Source organism: Oncorhynchus tshawytscha, linkage group LG12, assembly GCF_018296145.1.
Source record: "Oncorhynchus tshawytscha isolate Ot180627B linkage group LG12, Otsh_v2.0, whole genome shotgun sequence".
NCBI classification, from domain to species: Eukaryota; Metazoa; Chordata; class Actinopteri; order Salmoniformes; family Salmonidae; genus Oncorhynchus; species Oncorhynchus tshawytscha.
In genome coordinates, this window is record NC_056440.1 from 37,752,198 (window position 1) to 37,771,738 (window position 19,541).

Below are 19,541 nucleotides of genomic sequence, written 5' to 3' on the forward strand. Positions count from 1 at the left end.
AGAGCTGCAAGCAAAACAGATCAGTGCCAAGGAAGACCAGATAATCAATGTCAAACGACTGTGTTCCACATCTCAAGAGGAGGACATCAAGAAAGTCAAGCTTTTCTGTGACTGGGTCGCCTCATTGGTAAGCACAGCGAACACAAACCTTCCATGACCATAAAGGTGAGGAGGACTGCGTACATAAACACAGGGAGTAGGGGTTCTGAGGGTGTTGTAGCACCCCCTGAAAAAAAAATATTTTTTTCTTTACTGAAGTAGTGCCCTGGGCCTTTACGAGTCCTGTATTAGCAGACCAATATAGCAGTCTGTATTTTTTTTTCTTGTTTCCTGCCTATGTAAATATATATATATGAGTAATGCTCATGTTCAACAGAGCAAACCAGGAACTAAAAGCCCCAAATATGGAGCATGGTTCCTAGATGCTAAAACATGGAAGTAAAGAGATGCTGATGAACCATTACGAGACCCCAATATCATCCCTGAGGACATTGAGTTTCCACCAGAACCAAGTGAAATGGTGGGTCTTTGGTATAACTCGTCCTTGTTCTTTGTGGGCATTTATGAGACAATTGATTTTGAGAGACCATCAATCCCCCTTGATGTTTCAGTTAAAATGATCTGAAATGATATTAGATGCATGGGACTCAAGCGTTCATCATCAGCACGGGGCTGAGGGTAGGGTATGACAACATTGCTTCACGTTTACGTAGTGAGTGCTTCCCAGCACAGGCGTAATGCTTTTCCTGGGAAGATAGAGACCATATTGAATGGCAGATTATTATTAGATTAAAAAAATATATATATTATATACAGATTGCTTGACTTTTTAACTTGGGACTTTTCTTCTATTTTTCGGTTTCTGAGTCTTCTCTTCGCAGAAGAGGAGCGAGACAATTGATCAAGGCCAGATGCAGCAGGCTCTGCTTCAACACGGAAAGGGAAATTGGTCCTTCAGGCATGTTTCAATAGGCATTATGTAGATCAGTTTCACAATAGTACACAAGAATAAGACACTATGCTGGTAAAAAAGAAAAAGTGGATCTTAATTTTTCACGTGTTTCCAGATCATGTTTAGAAAACATTGACTGTCAATGCATGTACATCACAGATCATCCTCAGTTACCTTGAATAAATGACATATTTTATGAACAACAAGAGATTGTTTATCCTTCTGTCATCATATTTAGTGCCAATCTTGCTGTGTTGAAAGTAACATGCCATGGACATTGGCAATTTCAATTAATAATAAAAGACTATTCACAATAATCAGAGTGCCTTCATTTAAATACAAGTTTATTTTTGTTACACATGTAGACATTCACCCAGAGCCTTGCTTGTTATAAAGCCTCCCTTTGTCTTTGAACATCAACCTCCTCTCCTGACCCTTTATCATAGAGGACATGTCTGTAAAAAAAAAAAGAAAAAAAAAAGTTTCTCACAGAAAGTGAGTTTTCATGTCAAATTCCACCTTTAGGACAATCCAGTTTATCGGACAAACAGCAAATGGAATTTCTCCGGATTAATCAGGAATTCATGTTTTTCTGACATTTATATTATTTTTTAAATTTACGGGTTGGTTGTTTAGCAACAAAAGCTATGCATGCTCAACAATGGGGCAAAACAGACAGGTTGACTTGTTGATAACATGTAAACTATATTTGGTCTCCAATGTTTAATAAAAACATGAATACATTTGCACAATGAGCACTTATTGTCTCACAAATACATTGGTTAGCTAGCTTGTGAATTTTATCCATATTAGCATTGACATCAGCATTGAAATCAGTCAAAACATGGTATCAAGAATAAGATGAAACAAGCCAATTGTGATTCCCCACATGGCAGTTTCTTGTCATTGTTGGTAGATATCTGGCCATCCAGAATCAAAACAAGTCACGGACTTCTGCCCCATTGAAGCGTGTGCATCGTTTGTGACGTTGTCAGCTAAACCATCTATTTATACAATCATGAAAGCGACCTACCCAAGCCAATAACCTCTTTTTTCTGATTACATTCCTATTAAATATGTCTGCTACACGAGGCAGGGAAGGACAGACATAAGACTGGATTCTCACAACTGTAGAGTGTGGACAACATTGGTATCTAGGCTAATTCAACACTAAATACAGATTCAGTTCTTTAGCACGGATGTCAGTCATCGACCACTGCACAACAGTCATATGAACTCAAAAAACAGTGTCTTGGCTCAACAAACCTTGGTTCTTCATCTGCAAGTCATCCACCATGTTTTGAATGCTGTCCAGTTTTCCTTGCAAGTGCTTGCATGTGCGTCCTGTCAACTCAGCCTGCGGATTGGCCACTGGACAAACATTTCAAGTGAAACCACAAGTAACTCACTCAAAAAGGTCAACAGATTAGAGTTCAGAAATTCAAACATTATTATGACGACATACTGTAGTAACAGGGGAACTTCAAGCCCATTTAACTGGTGCAAAGAAGGCCTCGGTCAACTCCCACATTGGTTACACAACAGAGGTGTAATAACACTGAAGGCAGTTGGACTTACAGGTGCACATGTCTGCAAGAGGGCTTCCTGCCTGAGGCAGAGGCCTGCTCGGTTGTAGATGCGTGGGGCTGTGGTCAGTAGTCAGGAGTGAGTGTACAGGGGACGTGTGGCCCAGTGCCATGGCTCGAGGTGACGATGTGTAGCAAGGCAGAGATGCAACAAAAGAGAAGTCCCGGCCTGTAGAAATAGCAAACGATGTCACAAGTGAAGGAAAGATTAACTGATCAAAATAGTGTGTTCCTTAATCATATTACGTTTGAGGGGACCACAGGGATGATAAAGGAGACTAGAAGAGTGATACGAAACGTGTGAAAAAAGGGAAATTAATCACATGCTTTGTTAACTGTGTATAAGTGGTTGGTCGTACCAACAAAGACAAACTCACTCTCGCTTGAGAAGGTGCTGTTTAAATTCCGCTCATCCAGATCAGTTGTCCTAAGGAGGTGAGGCACACCACTACACATATTGCATACACAAACATGCATTAGAACGATGCCACAGACACTGCACATGCATGTGGCCTGAGGAGTATAAAAGCCAAGACACAGGTAGGGGCCGGTTGCCAACTGCCATGCTCAGGCAGTCAGACACAAGAGGTTCAAGGATACATGCTCTTACCTGCTGTAGGTCCCCTTTGTCGTTTTGGCATTGTTTGTAAAACAATTGGTGACTTCATTGCTGTAAGATAAATATTTTATTGTATTACATTTGAATAAGAGGCTCCACATTATTTTAGTTAATGGGTTGATTGAGAACCAAATAGAACACAATATTTGTAAACATTTGAGTAAAAGGTCACTAGTGGTTGTGAAATAAACAGATTGGCGCACACTATAAAATGTGGGGTGAAAACTAGTAACATCATGACCTCTAATGGTCACGTGATCTCTAATAGATGAGGACAGACTTACAGGGTGGTCCTGTGCACTCTCTCTGGAGCAGACGTCCTTTTGATAATGCTGGTGTGTGGTCCGGGGTTCTCAGAAATCACACGTCGCAGCTCTTTGACTAGAGAACGCAGCTCCATAGTGGGGCTTTCCAGCAGCCGCTGCGACTTCAACTGCAAGAGGGGTGAAGAGGTGCTGTGTAAAATACCATTATGGCCAATACCAATAAGGATTACAGTATATTCAACACATAAATCTTTTGTTTACTATCTGGAATCCCCCCATGCTTTGAGTAAATTGGCTTAAATCCGGCCAAGTCAAGTCAAACGGTTGATGAGCGAGTCTGTCGTGTTACCACAGGAATGCAATCAGGGTGTGTTTTTAATTTTGGGTTAGTCAGATGTGCTGAGCTTGTATCTTTGTTTTCCACAGCTGAATAAACAGCGATAAAGCCAGGCCCTGGGAGGATTGGAGCCATTTTGTAGGAGATTTCTGTATTGATTTACCTCTAGCAGGCAGTTAGAGCGGTGCTGGGTTGAGGTTAGTGCATTCCGGGCTGTTGGGCTTGTAGGGGAAGAACGCTGAGCATTCCCTGTGTCTCGCAGGTTTTGACCCTGCAGCTCCTGCTGAAAAGACACAGCACTTGAAAAAGCACACAGTAGAAAAGGTAGAGACAGAAACAACAAGACATCATATGCATTAGACCTCTATAGAGGCAAATGGACACCAGTCTTACTGAACTGTACCTGAGCATGCTGCAGCTTCAGCCGCACAAACGCCTGCTCTTGCAACTGGATGAAGTCTTGACAGTCAATAACGCTCCCAGACATCTGAGGAACATAGCAAGTGTTAAAAAAAGGGGGTCAGTCAAAGCATCTATATATGTATCTTCATACAAGGTAGTGCCACACCACCTTGTGTAGGGTCGCCTCCAGTTTGGCCACTTTCTCCCTGAGCAGTCTCTCCAGGGAACGGACGGTCTCCAACTCAGTTGCCATCTGTCTCTTCTCCTCCGTGACTGAGGCCAGCTCCTGGACCTGACGCTTACTCTCCAGACTCTGGTAATGCTTTTCCTGGGAAGAGAGAGACCATGTTGAATGGCAGATTATTATACATTTAAGTAAACACTAGAATCCCTTGTTGTTTAAAACCCCTACATAATTAAGGACACAGGTCTTTTTTCTGTGTGGAAGCCAGGGCACGTGTAATAGTGAGAGAATGGGGATTAACTCAGAATTTGGAGTTTTGCATCATGGAGCCCTAAAGCAGACTGTCAGGTGTTCCTACCTGGCTCAGTTTGTCCATGGTTTCCTCCAGTAGTTGGATTCGGCCCTGGAGAGAGTGGATCTGGTCTCGCTTAGTTTTTATCTGCTTCTGCATTCCCATGGCAACCTTCAGGCCTGGACAGAAAAGGGGATGCAGGGCAGAGAGGACGAGTCAATCAAGGTTCATCTACTCTCATCTCTTTCTGTCTACTCAATGGAGGGGGAGAATGAATTAAAGCCTACATTATACTGAAATTATATTTACATCCAAATTGTCACACAAGCTATTAACAAAGGTGTATGCCCAATACAAAAGTATAACAAACTCGTCGCAGCTCTGCCACAAAAATGGAAGAGGCAATTGCTCAAAAGAGAAAGGAATGAATTTGTTGGCCTGCACCAAAGAAAATCCATGCATAGCTTAAAATGACTAGTATAAAATGTAAAATGTATCAGTTTTACTACTATATCAAGGCATCGGGTTTATGAACTGATAGAGAAAACAAATTGACACATCAAAATACGTTCTTTTCAATTAAAACTATTATATAAAATTCTCGCCACAAAAATAAGGCCCAATATATTGGGGCATTGAACAGACTCTGCCACAAGGAAACAGAACCAATAGATCATCTCTTTTGGTTCTGTCCTTCGGGGGCTCACTTTTGGTGTCAGGTCCAGGACTGGTTGTTAAGTCACGATGTCTGTGTGGACCTACAAACAGTACTGTTAGGAGATCTGAAGAACCACGATCAAACAATGGAAAATATGATTATACTCTTAGGTAAACAATTTATTTTGGGGGGCAATCTCGATAGAAATGGTACAAATAGAGAGGTTTAGACCTTTGTTAAGACACCACAGTAAAACAGATGTATATATTGCAAATCAAATAGTAAAATGGTAGTGTACTGGGAAAGATGGGTTAGTCTGGAAATATGTTGGTTGGGATAAAAAAAAATTAAAAATTAATTTCTTCCAGAGCTCTTTACTCATCCATTGCAATAGTCAGTTCTCTCAACTAAAAACCTCATGCCTAAACACATGTATATTTGTGTATATTTCCCATAATCATACAAACACAAAATTCTCTACTATACTATAAATGTTCTCCGTGATGTTTGTCAGATGTGCAGTGCTGACCGTGTCCGTCCACCCCCTCTAGGGTCCTCCTGGCCTGGTCCATCTCAGCCCGGGTGGTCTTCAGCTGGGCTTTGAGACTCACCACCACACCCTCCTGCTCCTCACTCTTACTGCTGTGGAGCCTCTTCAACTCCTCATGCTCCTCTGGACAACAGATAGATGGACACACACAAAGCACAATGAAGGCTTGATGAACATGAAACACATACAGTACATGCTGAAGTGTTTTTCCAACACAGTGTAGCAACTTCATCATTATTCTTGCCTTTTGCCACTAAAGACCTGTATTACCCCAAAGACTGGAGAAATGGAGGCCGTTATATCTCATCATTGAAAGGTCTTCAATATTACAGAATTAATAAAGATCATAATTCATAGAGAAACGTTAACAAATAACGGTTTGGTCACAGGAGTAAAACATTTAATTGGCTAAATCAAGGACACGACGTCAACACAATCGTTTATGTTGATTAGAAGGCCGGCCTCAAGACGGATAACCACAACATTATCCTGCTGATGAAAGAACTGACAGAGTGGGTGCGTCATTTTATCTGTGCACGGGGAATATTCTCATATGAAAGCCATCTATAATGACAGCTAGTGTACCTGTGAGGGTGACCAGTTGCATGCGTTGTATCTCTAGCTCAGCGGTGAGCTTCTGTTTCTCCAGCTTTAGCTCCTTGTCACAGTGGCTCTGTTCGGACAGGCCAGCCTGCTGCACTCGCCTCTCCTTCTCCAGCACTGCCAAACACTCCTCACGCTGCTCCAAGTCTGTCTGTACAGGGTGGGACACAGCAGGGTTTGAACATTATTGGTAGGATAGCTTTAAAAACACACCCAAAAAGAAAACATTGGAGTATTATAATCCAAGACAAGGAACAATTCTTGGTGTTAACTGAGGATTCCCTTTAGCAGCCTGTATGACCTCTGGCCCAGAGGTGGAGGAAACGACCAACCATGAAATTAAAGTAGGATGATGCAAATAAACTATGATCAAAACTAAGTAGTCAACTAACTCTAGCTAGCTAACTAACAAACCAACCCTTAGCTGTTGGATCTCCAGCTTGTGCTCACTGAGCTGGTTGCTGAGGCGGCTCTTCTCGTCATGCAGGGAGTCAATGCTACGTCCATGCTGTACGGTCATCTGGGTGGTGCTCTCCAGCTGCAGCCGCAGCAGGTTCACCATCTTCTCCCGGTCCTCCAGCTTGAGCCTCAGCACCTCAGTCTCTGCCCTGAGGGCCTGGCAGTGGCCCTGGGCCTCCTCCAGCCTGGCCCGGCCCTGCTGCGCCTCCTGTTGCCTCAGCTGCAGCTCCCTGTCCCTCTCCTCCAGCAGCGCCTGGACCCTCTTCAGCGCCTTGTCCCGGTCCCCCTGTAGGGCCTGCAGTCTCAGCTCCTCGTCCCTGGCCCTGTTTAGCTGGTCTGTGGTCAGTTTCAGCTCCCCTCGCAGCACAGCCAGCTCCTCCTGCTGCTCCGATTGATGCTTCTCGCCCAACAACTGGCAGAGGAGATACAAAACCATAAGTGTTTGACAACTAAGGCCTTGGTGTAATTTTTCATTAAAAAAACAACAACAACATTTAAACAAACAGCTCAAGGCTTTTCATTTAATTCGCACCTGAGCCTCCATCTGTGCCTGGCAGTCGTCTTTGAGAGATCCCACCAGAACCTCCAGCTGCTGCACCCCCAGGCGTCGCTCCTCCAGCTCCCTGCGCAGCCCGTCGCTGGTCACACTGTGGCCCGTGTCCCGCTCCCGCAGCTGTTTGGTCTCCTCCTTCTCAAGGGCCAACTCCTCACGGACCTGCCGGAGCTCTGACTGACCCCACACGTAACACAGTACCCACTCTTACTCATCGCAGTTTGTGTTCATACGTTTGGATTTGTTCAAAACATTTTTTTAAAAATCAAAGCCACTTCACCATTTATATATCAAATACATTGATAGATGTAGGCTTTCTGGAATCTAAAAAATGTGCAATGTGCTTTTTCCACAGCAGCAGGGAGCACACTATGGCTGTATCCTCCCTGTTTATGTCTGAGGCTGGGCTGTCTTACCGTGAGCTGGCAGAGCTGAGAGTCCAGCTCCTCTGCCTGCTGGAGAGATCCGTCTCTCCCTCTCTGGGCCTCCTCCACCTGGGACTGGGCCTCAGCCAACTGCTTCTCCAGAGCACTCACCTGGCACACAACATCATGACAACCCAAACCTTCACATAGAATATTGCAATGCAGTGGAGGCTGCAGAGGGGAGGACAGCTCATAATAATGGCTGGAACGCCACTAATGGAATGGCATCAAACACATAGAAACCATGTGTTTGATACCACTGCACTTATTCCGCTCTAGCCATTACCACAAGCCCTTCCACCCCAGTTAAGGTGCCACCAACCTCCTGTGTTATAATGTCTACCCCCTAAACTTCTGTTTGAATAGGCCAAGGCCACTATCATTATTCTAATCATTTAAAACACAATAGAGATATGTAGCCATTACCTTGTCTTCATGGATCCGCTGGCCATCCAGTAGATCGGAGCGCAGGATGGAGAAAGCTGACTCCAAGTCCTTGACCTGAGACTGGTGCACTGAAGCCTGACTCTCACCTTGTTTTCTGGTCAGAAGGAAATAATGCATGTTTTTGGACACTTTCTGAAAGATAAGACTGATGTTTTACAACTAAATTAAAATATAGGTGATTTAAATTTAAAGCAAATTAATTATTTCAACTCAGGAAATGTGTAGATATTGTATTGCGAGTTAATTAACGTCTCTCACTGTAGCAATTCCACCTGGACAGACAAACTGGAGGCACTGCTTCTGGAGCTGCTCAATTTCTCAGTCAATATCGCCACCTCCTGGTCATGACTGGTAATAAGCTGCTCCAGTCTGGAAGAGAGCAAAGCAAGCCAAGCAAGGCAACTTGACATGTCGCCTCAAGGAACTTGTCGTAAACATACTTGATTTTTTTTAAATCAGAGAAGTGAATGAATGACTAATCCCAGGTAACCCAAGTGACTGAGGCAAGAATTGTCAAAAGTTAGTGAAAAAGTACCTTTCCCTTTGCTCCTTCAACCGTATCTCTGCTTTATCTTGGCATTTCTGTTCTTGAGTCTCCATCTGCTCTTCCACCTGGCACAATGAGTTTGGAATAGAAAGATACAATATCAAGAACAACACGTCAAACCTTTGACAAAAGTGTTTAGAGTGGCATAAAACATAAGACTGACTGTATTACCAGCAGGAATCTTTCTCTCAGATTGTGATTCTCATGCTCCAAGTCCTGTAATACTTTCTGCACTGCAACTCCCAGTGCGTCATGGCTGGAGTACAAATAGTTTCTACACCGTTTCTCATAAGCCAACAGCGTGGAGTGAACCTCCTGTAGTGTACGCTCCATTGACTCTGCTTTACTGCTTTGTGACTTTGCTTCCTCCTCAGCCTCCAGTAGCCTCTGGTCCCCTGTCTGTTTATTGATTTGCAGCGCTCTGATTATTGCATGCATTTTCCCCATTACATCTGCCTGTTTTCTGCTCTCTTTCATTCTGAGGGACAAAACAATTAACATTCACACAACTTATATCCTTCACTTCCTTACTTTTACAGTTAAAATGAGCTGAGATCTGTCCAAAGGTATACAGTACAAATGGCCTACATTGCAAGGGTTTTAGCATGAATTACCTTAGATCAGTCAGGGCATCTTTCTCAGTCTGGACCTCGTGCAACTTTGTCTGCAGCTTGATGATGGACTGACGCAATTTGAACTTCTGCTGTTCATGAAAAGCACACATCTGAAAAAGTATTAGCAAATGTGCTGCAATCAATGGCAACTCTGTGACACAGAATTGCATGGCTTTTGAATCGAATAACTTAGTTCAGGAGGCCTCCTTCAACCAGATTATATCAACAACTCTCAGCAGGAAAGGAAAATAAATAGTCCTCCATCTCAGACTAACCTCACTCAGCTGCTTTTGGAGCTCCGACACCTGCTGAGAGTAGTCCTCTATTACATTTTCCAAAACATCTTTCCCGGGGAAGGTTACACCACTTCTGACAACCATCAGATCCAGGCCATCACGGTCATATGTAAGAGGCTGGATCAAAGACGGTCGGTATGGAGACATCACTTCTGAGTTCTCCTCAGATGAACCATCTGTAAAAAATAAATAAAAAGGGGGCAATAGGGAAAACATATCACAGCAAAGTACTACAGGTAGCTCCAGAATTCAAAATAGGTTAGTGTCATATTTTGACGTGTTACTGTATAGAGCTAGTACTAGCTAGCGTATACGCTTTGCAATGGCTATATTTTTTATTAATGACACAAGGAAACCTCATACTCACCCATAAAAATGGGAAAGTAATTGATTTGTGAGGGTGAGCTGCTGGGAAATGTGCGTCCCATTTTCTCCATGGTAATTTTAGTTGCATGTTCCACCTCTTCTTGCAGCATTTGGGTCTCCTTGGTTCGTCTGTTGAGCTCCTCACTGTAAAGAAAGCCAACCTAACAAATTTGCTTCCAAATGGATGTCGGTTCATCGTGCAAAAGGCAGACTGTTTTCAAATACAGGTAGGTAGGTAGCTAACGCCAGTGTTTTGAAAAAGGAGGTAGGGCAGTTTAATAGGTAACGTGTTATCTAGCTAGAGAAACTTAAAGTGGAAAAATTACCTCAACTCATCCAGATTCTTGTACCTTTTAGGGACAGTACTGGTGTCATTTGTACCTGTAAGGTAGGGGTAGTTATCTTAATTAGATAGCCAAAGAGGGTGGCTCAGTGCTGCCACTGCGGATGGCGCCAGGGACCAGCACTGTGACAAATAAGCGTTGCTTAGCTGCTTAGCTAACGACGTTATAACTAGCTAGTCAGGTTAATTGACTTACTTGTTGTTGTTGGAATCTCGTGCAATAATCCATCATCAAAAAATTCAGACGATTTATGGATAGATAAATCACTATCTTTAGGTATGGAATTTTGAGATACAGAAGACATTATCAGTTGGTTAGCTATCTAGCCTTGTGAGATAGCATGTGCAAATCCACAAGCGCCTGCAGCTACAAGTAACTACTAACGTTAGAACGTTAGGGAAGCTTAATCGCTCGCCATGGAAACCGTTGATTTCGTGCTTTCTTCAGAGTTGGTGGATTTTAGAAACGTTTGCTAGCTAACTCCCCAACTTGTTCCTGACTTTATAGATACTATCTCAAGAACGAACAGAAAGATTTTTACTTTACTGTTAAATACAAAATATTAAAGGGTAGTAGAACCTGTTGTCATCCACCGGTACCCGATGGATGTTGTAGTTTACGAGACAACGACAGTCGTTGAATCCGCAAAGATGTTATAATTATATTAACCCAAGATAGACCACAGCCTATTGTTTCCAATGGGGACGAATGAGTCATAGTGGGCAGAACAAGCAAGGAGTCAAGCCAAAGCTAGCGAGATCCTATTGGTAAGTTCTAGCAAGTATTTGCATATTTCGTTCGGAAACGCCTACTCCGTGCAGTGCGCGTGTACAATACCGACATATGCCTTTGCACTCCTTCTAAAAACAACGCGATTTATTTTTATTTGGCAAAGGGTAACGTCTACAAAACTTAGTCCACTCTGCTCATAACATATTATAGTTTTAAGAACAGAAAACGTTTTTGAGATCAAATGTGTAATCGATGAGAAAATGTGCAGAATGTCGGACAAAATCTATCTCGGTCCATCTTCTCCCACTACCGGCCACTGGGCTTCCTCTCACTATCATATTTGGTAATGATTGGAAACGCCAAGCGGAAGCTTCACATTTATACATTCGTCGAAATATCTCTCATTGTTCTATGGTTCAAGCGTTGTTGTATTTATTTCAAGACGGACATTATCAACACCAACATTACATTAGATTACCATTTAGGAAACATAGTGTTAATTTACGTTATAGCAAACATAATCGAAATGGAAATGTGAATACTGATTTGATATGTGCACAAATTCGTCTTGTTCCAAGCGTTTGGCAAGGTACGAAATGACTCTGTCTTGTTAGCTAACTTAGCTCACATTAGCTAGCCTAGCTTGTTGACCCTTTTTGCTTTGCAGCTGGTATACTGTGTAGTCTTAGCATGTAATTTTGAGATACATGGGATCGTTTTTCATTAAAGATTATTAACGTTAATTAATTGCGTCAAAAAACAATGTCCCAATATGAGCTTGATACGTGACCTATATACGACCGTTTTTTTTCAGCTAACGTTAGCAGCAAGCTAAATAATATAGTAATCATTCAATGTTTTTTATTTAACCTTTTTTTTAACTAGGCAAGTCAGTTAAGAATAAATTCTTATTTACAATCACGGCCTACCCCGGCCAAACCCTAACCCAGACGACGCTGGGCCAATTGTGCCCCGCCTATGAGACGAGACTGCTTGCTTTTCAATACATCCATTCTACTATCAATAACATTTTGTTGGATACCTTTTAAGAAATAATGTTAAAGATGGCAGGCAAAGGTCTCCATGTAAACCATAAAACATAATAATAATGTTAATTTAGGTTTCATTAAATAAGCCTTAGCAGTTTTGTCTATCACTGCATTTGGCTGTTATTTCTGTCCATAACATCATTTGAGGACATAATTTCAGGTCAAAATGAAAAGAATAATACTGCAAGCAACACAAGTTACAGATTTGGCTTTTGTTAGCTGATTAACTCCAGCATTTACAATAGAGTTGAGCGGCAACTTCACCTTTTTTTAAAACTAGCTACTGATTTCAGCACCCAAAGAATAGCCCACAATTACACACAAGGTTGTTCTGTGTAATTGTGTGCTATTCTTTGGTTGCTGAAATAAGTTTTTTTTTTTTATGACATTTTATGTGACATTGGTGCTCCAGTCCACCCACCCTAGACACTGCTCAACTCCATTTGAAATTGAGGAGTTGAGTTTAGTCTGCTAAGATTTGTGAGTCCTTTTCTGGATTAGAAATGAAAACTAATGATACTGACGTGAGAATATGTGGGGAATAAACGTTTGTCAATAATGATCACTTATATGCAGATAACGAGATATGATGTAGTTGTTAGTTAGCAGTCAGTGAATTCCCTATCAACTTGATGAGGCTGCCATTTTAAACAGCTAATACTGCAGTCAGCTAGCCAACTAGCATTAGCTAACCACCAAAACGTGACTAACTACAACATGAAAATAATATAGCTATTATATTTCGGATCAAATATTATAGCTAGACCCTTTCTGCTAAATGTACTCTGAAAAATAAATAATTATATGTACTCTGAACAAACGGTTACCTAGCACACATTAGCTAGCCCTATTGTGACTTCTCCTGGCAAAATTCCTTTGAAAATATTTTTCTCAATCTCAAATACTCTTACCACTGTAGCACTGTTCCTAAATAAAGATAATTGTAGACAGCAGTGACGTTTGAAGTGATTTTATTACGGTTAGCTAGTTAAATGAAAAACATTGAGAGCAATCGTAATGGCTTCTTTTTGTAGGCACTAACGGAGGCTTAAGGCGTGCGCATATATAGGTTCCATTCGCTCCTATCAGGACTCGGCAAGGCGAAGCAACTGTTAAGTATCCCCATGCTTCTATCACTCTGTTTTTAGTACGCCTGTGTAACAGTATAGACTTTACGTCCGTCCCCTCTCCCCAACCTGGGCGCGAACCAGGGAGGCTCTGCACACGCCAACAGTCACCCTCGAAACATCGTTAGCCATCACTCCACAAAAGCCGCGGCCCTTGCAGAACAAGGGGAACCACTACTTCAAGGTCTCAGAGCGAGCGACGTCACAGACAAACGCCAGTAGCGCGCACCACCGCTAACTAGCTAGCCATTTCACATCGGCTACACCTGCGCAAGTCACTGGAGATGGGCCTGGCCTGAGTGCAATGGCAACTATGTACTGTGGAAATACGATGAATTAAACGTTGTTAAACTGGAACCTAATCGTTGTCATTATTAGTCAACAGCAACCGTCTGTGCTCGCATAATTCCTAAAGACCTTCACTTTAAATATTTGAAAAAGCATCAATATTAATGTTTGTTCCTCTTGAACCACCGTAGCAACAACATAGCCAGAAACACTTCCTCAAAATAATAAGAATTAATCTAAGATAAGTCAAGAAATCTGTCATTAATTTGGAAGTTTTTGCCGAAGAGGTCTTAGTCACGCAATTTTACATCTAGCTAAGATGTTTGGTGCATGAAAACTAGCCGTCTCTCGTCGAATGACAACAAATTCTTCATGTTCCCACACCTACTAGGAGTAGTACTGTTGACAAATCACCGAAGAAGGGGTGTATGCTTCGGCTACAGAATATGAGAAGAGTGTAACTGCGTCCGGCAATTTGAGACATTCCTGCATCTTCTGTACATAGACGGGAGGGGCAGGAACACAATAGGTGGCAGTAATGCACTATGACGTTGGATTCCGACCGCTCATAAAACCCACAGAAGAGACGCGGCCGACAATTATAAAAACGTTAGGGCATCTAGCCTCAGGGGATGCCTTGCTTGACCACACCTTCCTTCCTTGCTCCTGGCCTGCCCTGCCTCTTCCACCAATCCATTTGTTTCTTATGGACAGAAAAGAGCAGAAGCTCTGAGCTGTCCGATCAGGTCCATTGTTTACTGAGCGGTCGACAATGGTAGCTAGCTATAGCTAGTACACACGGGCAGATGGCGTCTTTCGCCCCAGGTGTCGCTAACTAGCAAGTTAGCTAGCACACGGTGCTGTCCAAGCCTCTCGCCCGCTGTGCTAGCGGGAGGCGGGGGCGACTGGTAGTCAGTTGCAGTTGCACACTATTGCCGAACTTCGACTTGCCTCAAGAAAAAAATGTGTGCTCGAACAGCCGGAAAAAACTGTTTTGACTGGGAAGCATGCAACAGACTTAACTTTAGCTTGTTGGCTAAAAGCTGTGATAAATAAGGTCTGTGGTAAACACAGGCTTCAGAGATCTTATACGTTTTGTTCTACGTGATCTTCATCATCTAATGTAACTTTTTGTGAATTTTGAAGCGTTTATGTAATCAAAATTATACTTAATAATTCATAAAGGTCATGTTAACTGACTGATGTTATCTCATAGAACAAAACGTATAAGATATTCTAAGCCTGTGTTAACCTCAGACCTTATTTTTGGCGTTTATCCCAAAAACCCAGTCTTTCCCCATACATTTCCACCATAGGAATGGCTGAACGAACCAGAGATTTAATTTCCGTTTTTCAGGACTACAAACTGGCGAGCTCTATTCTGCAGCATAAATCTGACCTACTGCTGACAGCTTCATGGCGCAGGGCAAGTGAAAAGGGGAAAAATACTTTAAAATCCCAGCTACAGAAGATGTCCTGACTGAAATAGCTGGATCAAATGTAAAACGTGAAATTGAGTTCTGATTGTGTTCTCAACTGTACAATATCGAGCATGTGAGCTCAGAGATGTGTAAAATTGTGACTTAAATCAGATAACTGAACCTTTTCAGATGATGGCATTTTCACATTGACCTGAAATGACCAATTCCAAGCATTTCAAAGGCACATGTTGACAGGTGGTCATGCTTAAGTGTTATATCAAGGATCCAAAATCTGATCTGAACAAAATATTATTGCTGATTATTTTCTCTTGTGTTTAGCTGTTGTTTTTATTTTTACAACTGAGAAACCTTTGCCTGTCACTGTTTTAATTATCAATAATGCTATGCTTTTCGTTTTCAATAATTGTATTGGGCCTATTGTAAAACATTGCTAGCAATCTAGCTAGCTATGATTATGGGTGGCTGCCATTGACATTTTGATACCCTGTGGGTGGGGTAAAACAGTCCCCCTTTCTCTGAGGGAAATGTTACAGTTTATTTGTTTTGGATCTAATCACATAAAACAATGTTTTTTTCAGGATGCAGGATCTTCAAGACCTTGACAATGAAACATGTTGGCTTGTCAAAGAGCTAAAGTCATACATTGCTCAAGAAGCAGACTTTTTACCGAGGGAAACTGGCCTCAATATAATGGAGTCTGCAGCAGAGGTAGGTATTGCTATCCCAGTGACCCAGTTCTATATACTGTACTTACCTTTCAGTAGTGTTTTGATGTGCTATTTTGATGTTTTGTTGTGGTGTTTAACATTCATTTTTCAGAATCACAATGGAGTCTCTGCAAAATGCAGAAATGCCAAAGTTGAAGACTTGTGGAGCCTGGCCAGTTTCTTTGGTTTCAGCACCCAGACATTTGTCCTAGCTGTCAATCTACTGGATAGGTTCTTAGCCATTATGAAGGTGTGTATTTTAAAGATATTTGTTTTGTGATGTGGTCACACTGAATATTCTACATAATTGCATATTGTATGCATTTTGTTTATTGTTTGATACGTGTTGTTGTTTACGTTGTGTAAATTTGCATGCTTTTTATTTCATTTTTAATTATAATCGAACTCTGCAGAAGTAGCCCATTAATGCTGACTAGTGTATCACTATAATGGCATGTTCACAGGTCCAACCTAAGCACGTGCCCTGCATTGGAGTCTCCTGTCTCCATATTGCTGCCAAAATGGTTGAGGACGAGTGCAACATCTCACCCACCCATGAACTCATCCGCATCAGCCAAAGCAAGTTCACTGTGTCTGACCTCAGCCGAATGGAGAAGATCATCTCTGAAAAACTCAACTTGGAGCTCAAAGCCATCACAGCCTTAACTTTTTTACACTTATACCATGCTGTCATTGTATCACTTACATCAGAAAGGTGAGCACTTTGTTTCTCAATTGATCACTTTTCGCGTTATGCCATCAGTGATGTATTTTTCCAATGGCTAGAAGCTGTAAAGTTGATATCCTAATGATTAGTTGACATGAGGATCACATGAGAGTTTCCTTTATTTTAAGGGGGGAGATCCCAAGCATTGAAAGACTGGAAGCCCAGCTAAAAGCCTGCTTATGCCAGCTTATTTTCTCTAAAGCAAAAGTAAGAATTATTCTCAGGCCAATACACTTTTAAATGACAAGAATGTTAACTTTGAGTTGTAGGACTGATACGTTTTTTCATTTTTTTTCTTCAGCCATCGGTGCTGGCACTGTCTGTCATTACTCAGGAATTTGATGCCCTCCAGTCTCTTGCCATGTTGGAAATTGTCCAAGAACTCCAAAGGCACTTAAAGGTATTATACAGTTTACTTACATAGCCCTCAGTTTGATATGCCGGTGTTGTGACCAATGACAGTTATTATATTGTTAGAATACAAAGACCCACTGAGGCTGACACTGGCATACTTTACCCTGGCACTGAACAAGTGAAGTCATCTGACAACATGCTACATGAAACTAGCACCTTCTGGCTTGGATGACTACTCTCTTTATTTATATTTATTTATTATATTTATGTCTTCCGCCAGCTTCTCAAATGTTTCCTGTTCCCTTCACAGATTGTTGACAGTGAGTTACTCTACTGGAGGGGACTCGTGGCCAAATGCATGACTGAGTACAGCTCAAGTGAATGTAACAAACCAGACAACAAAAAACTGGTGTGGATCGTGTCCAGACGAACCGCCCAAAATTTGCACGCTAATCACTTCAGTGTCCCTGAACTGCCGACTATTCCAGAGGGCAGCTGGGATGAAAGTGAGAGGTAAACAAACAGCCCCTTTTAATGCATTTCACTGTTTAATAACATTTGACTACATAAGAGCTACTGTGTGTGAACATGAAGGCTCATTATTGAATTGTACTGCAGCGTAATGCACCACATCACTTCTACATTGCTATGATGTTTCAGGGAAGAAAGAAAAGTTAACTCACTAATCTGAAGATGGTAATGATTACATCTGTTCTCCCCTGCATATATTTAGTGAGGATTCCTGTGAGGATATGAGCTGTGAAGAGGACAGCCTGTGCGGCTCTCCTGGCAGTGATGCAGAGGGAGCCTTCTTCCCCTCAGAGTTTTGCAACCAGGGCAGAAAATGATACTCCTCTCTTTTTGATGAGCTTAAATTATCGATAGGGATTGTATGTGTAACCAGGGTGCTAACTGTAACTTTTCCCTAAATGTAACTTTCCTTGTCATTTGTAAAACATTTATGTTAATTACTATACAGTATGTGTGGCAGATGGGTATCTAACTCAAGCTGCCTGCGCGACTTGTTAGACCTCTGAGCTAAAGCCTAGGTGTGGAAGCTAACAAATCTTCCGGTCCAAAGTAAGTTTACTGATCACGGGAGCATATTCAACAAACCACCTCTGCTACATACGTATGTATTCTGGAAATACTGAATGACAGGACCTACCAAGTGCCTGTGTTAATCCATGTGCAGTTTTTAAAATTTTGTTATGATTTTAGATAGATCTTAGTGGAATTTAAATTGCAATATCTTGGCAGCTGACTGGCAATAAGATCTTAAAATGCATTTTTAAATATGTTCCTGGTGTCAATTTATGTCAAAACTTGACACAATTCCAGTTGTCATTAAAGGGATTGTTCATCCAAATTTAAAATGAGACATATGTTTCCTTACCTGTCGTGTAATAAGCAGTCTATGCACAAGGTATGACAGCAATCCATGCTTTGGTTTAGTTTCCCTGGCACTGTTTCCACATGTGGCACAAATCCCATTCAAGTCATTGGTATTAGCTGTTTTTGCACATCTACACCAAATCATACAAAAGTATCTCAAATTGATTATGAAGCTCAAGAAAGTCACTTCTAGATGTTTTGAACATTTTGCATGAAAAATACAACATTAGATTTGTTCCACAAATGCTAAACCTTTAGCATGTGCGAGGTATGCTAAACCAAATAATGGATTGCTGTCAAACCTTGTCCATAGACAGGGTAAGGAAACCAATACAGTATGTAATTTGGGTGTACTATCCCTTTAAGCACAATGGCAAAATTATTTTCTACCTAGGATGTCCGTCCCGCACACTAACTGTTCAATCAATGGGAAATACCCAACATCGGTACATTGTGCAAGTTTTACCGGTTTTATAGACTAGTATTAATGTAGTAGTTGCCAATTCACCATGTTATTGTAATGTGTTTGTGAGATTATATGCAGGATGATACTGTATTCTATTAATGGTGGCTTATATGGAAGTATGTCATTGGGATTCTGTTAGAGAATGATGGTGATTGTTGATTCAGTACACGTGCAAAATATTTATATGTAAATGAATAACACATTTACATAACTTGTATAAGAAATTATTTTAAAAAAGTGAATGTGTTATCATTCTTTGTGAATAAGCCATTTTATGTTACTGTATATCAACATGTTGTTATAAACAAACCATGTTTGCTTGGAAAAAAGAACCCTGCAAATAAAAGGATTACAATTTTTAAACCCTGTTGTGTTTTCCCTATTATTGTTAAGGCCCAGTACAGTCATTGATTTTCCTGTACTTTATACAGTGCATTCGGAAAGTATTCAGACCCCTTGACTTTTTCCACATTATGTTACGTTACAGCCTTATTCTAAAATGGATTGAGTTGTTTTTTCCCCCTTATCAATCTAGACACAATACCCCATAATGACAAAGAAAACGTTTTTTTTTTTGTTTTGCACATTTATACATAAAAAAAAATAGACTTAAATATCACATTTACGTTAGTATTCAGACCCTTACTTAGTACTTTGTTGAAGCACCTTTGCAGCGATTACAGCTTTGAGTCTTCTTGGGCACACCTGTATTTAGGGAGTTTCTCCCATTCTTCTCGGCAGATCCTCTCATGCT

The 19,541-nt window shown here is 41.4% G+C and overlaps 2 protein-coding genes across 8 annotated transcripts; one reads left to right on the forward strand and one right to left on the reverse strand.

The window, feature by feature from the left end:
• Positions 1–1,275: 1,275 nt before the first annotated feature.
• LOC112263137 (coiled-coil domain-containing protein 158) lies at positions 1,276–11,212 on the reverse strand. Of its 5 annotated transcripts, none has more exons than XM_024439143.2 (24): positions 10,696–11,212; positions 10,483–10,537; positions 10,158–10,300; positions 9,770–9,966; positions 9,495–9,604; positions 9,052–9,358; positions 8,869–8,945; positions 8,592–8,702; positions 8,313–8,427; positions 7,878–7,997; positions 7,441–7,638; positions 6,868–7,320; positions 6,432–6,600; positions 5,826–5,969; positions 4,705–4,817; positions 4,332–4,490; positions 4,164–4,247; positions 3,924–4,043; positions 3,442–3,590; positions 3,149–3,208; positions 2,916–2,965; positions 2,531–2,707; positions 2,219–2,323; positions 1,276–1,407 (listed from the first exon to the last, which is right to left on the reverse strand). In XM_024439143.2, exons 1-24 carry the CDS (start codon positions 10,802–10,804, stop codon positions 1,322–1,324), a joined length of 3,411 nt encoding a protein of 1,136 aa, XP_024294911.1. In that variant the 5' UTR covers positions 10,805–11,212; the 3' UTR covers positions 1,276–1,321. The 5 variants fall into 5 exon arrangements, 4 of the variants coding, with proteins under 4 accessions (XP_024294911.1, XP_024294909.1, XP_024294912.1 ...); XM_024439141.2 differs by having other exon boundaries at positions 2,916–2,986; positions 10,696–11,211; XM_024439144.2 differs by having other exon boundaries at positions 3,924–4,040; positions 10,696–11,210.
• LOC112263138 (cyclin-G2) lies at positions 10,251–19,150 on the forward strand. Of its 3 annotated transcripts, none has more exons than XM_024439145.2 (8): positions 10,251–10,383; positions 15,717–15,846; positions 15,958–16,095; positions 16,310–16,560; positions 16,701–16,779; positions 16,874–16,972; positions 17,237–17,439; positions 17,660–19,150. In XM_024439145.2, the coding sequence occupies exons 1-8, from the start codon at positions 10,337–10,339 to the stop codon at positions 17,772–17,774; spliced, it is 1,062 nt and encodes a 353-aa protein (XP_024294913.1). In that variant the 5' UTR covers positions 10,251–10,336; the 3' UTR covers positions 17,775–19,150. The 3 variants fall into 3 exon arrangements, with proteins under 3 accessions (XP_024294913.1, XP_024294914.1, XP_024294915.1); XM_024439146.2 differs by lacking the exon at positions 10,251–10,383 and adding an exon at positions 11,623–11,821; XM_024439147.2 differs by lacking the exon at positions 10,251–10,383 and adding an exon at positions 14,926–15,196.
• Positions 19,151–19,541: the final 391 nt, after the last annotated feature.

Coding starts and splice junctions, on each gene's coding strand:
- LOC112263138 (XM_024439145.2), top strand. CDS start 10,337: ATGGATGTCGGTTCATCGTGCAAAAGGCAGACTGTTTTCAAATACAG. Junction 16,780..16,873: donor TTATTTTCTCTAAAGCAAAA/GTAAGAATTATT, acceptor TTTTTTCTTCAG/CCATCGGTGCTGGCACTGTC. Junction 17,440..17,659: donor AGCTGGGATGAAAGTGAGAG/GTAAACAAACAG, acceptor GCATATATTTAG/TGAGGATTCCTGTGAGGATA.
- LOC112263137 (XM_024439141.2), bottom strand. CDS start 10,804: ATGTCTTCTGTATCTCAAAATTCCATACCTAAAGATAGTGATTTATCT. Junction 10,301..10,482: donor AAGAATCTGGATGAGTTGAG/GTAATTTTTCCA, acceptor CTTTCTTTACAG/TGAGGAGCTCAACAGACGAA. Junction 7,998..8,312: donor AGCGGATCCATGAAGACAAG/GTAATGGCTACA, acceptor GTTGTGTGCCAG/GTGAGTGCTCTGGAGAAGCA.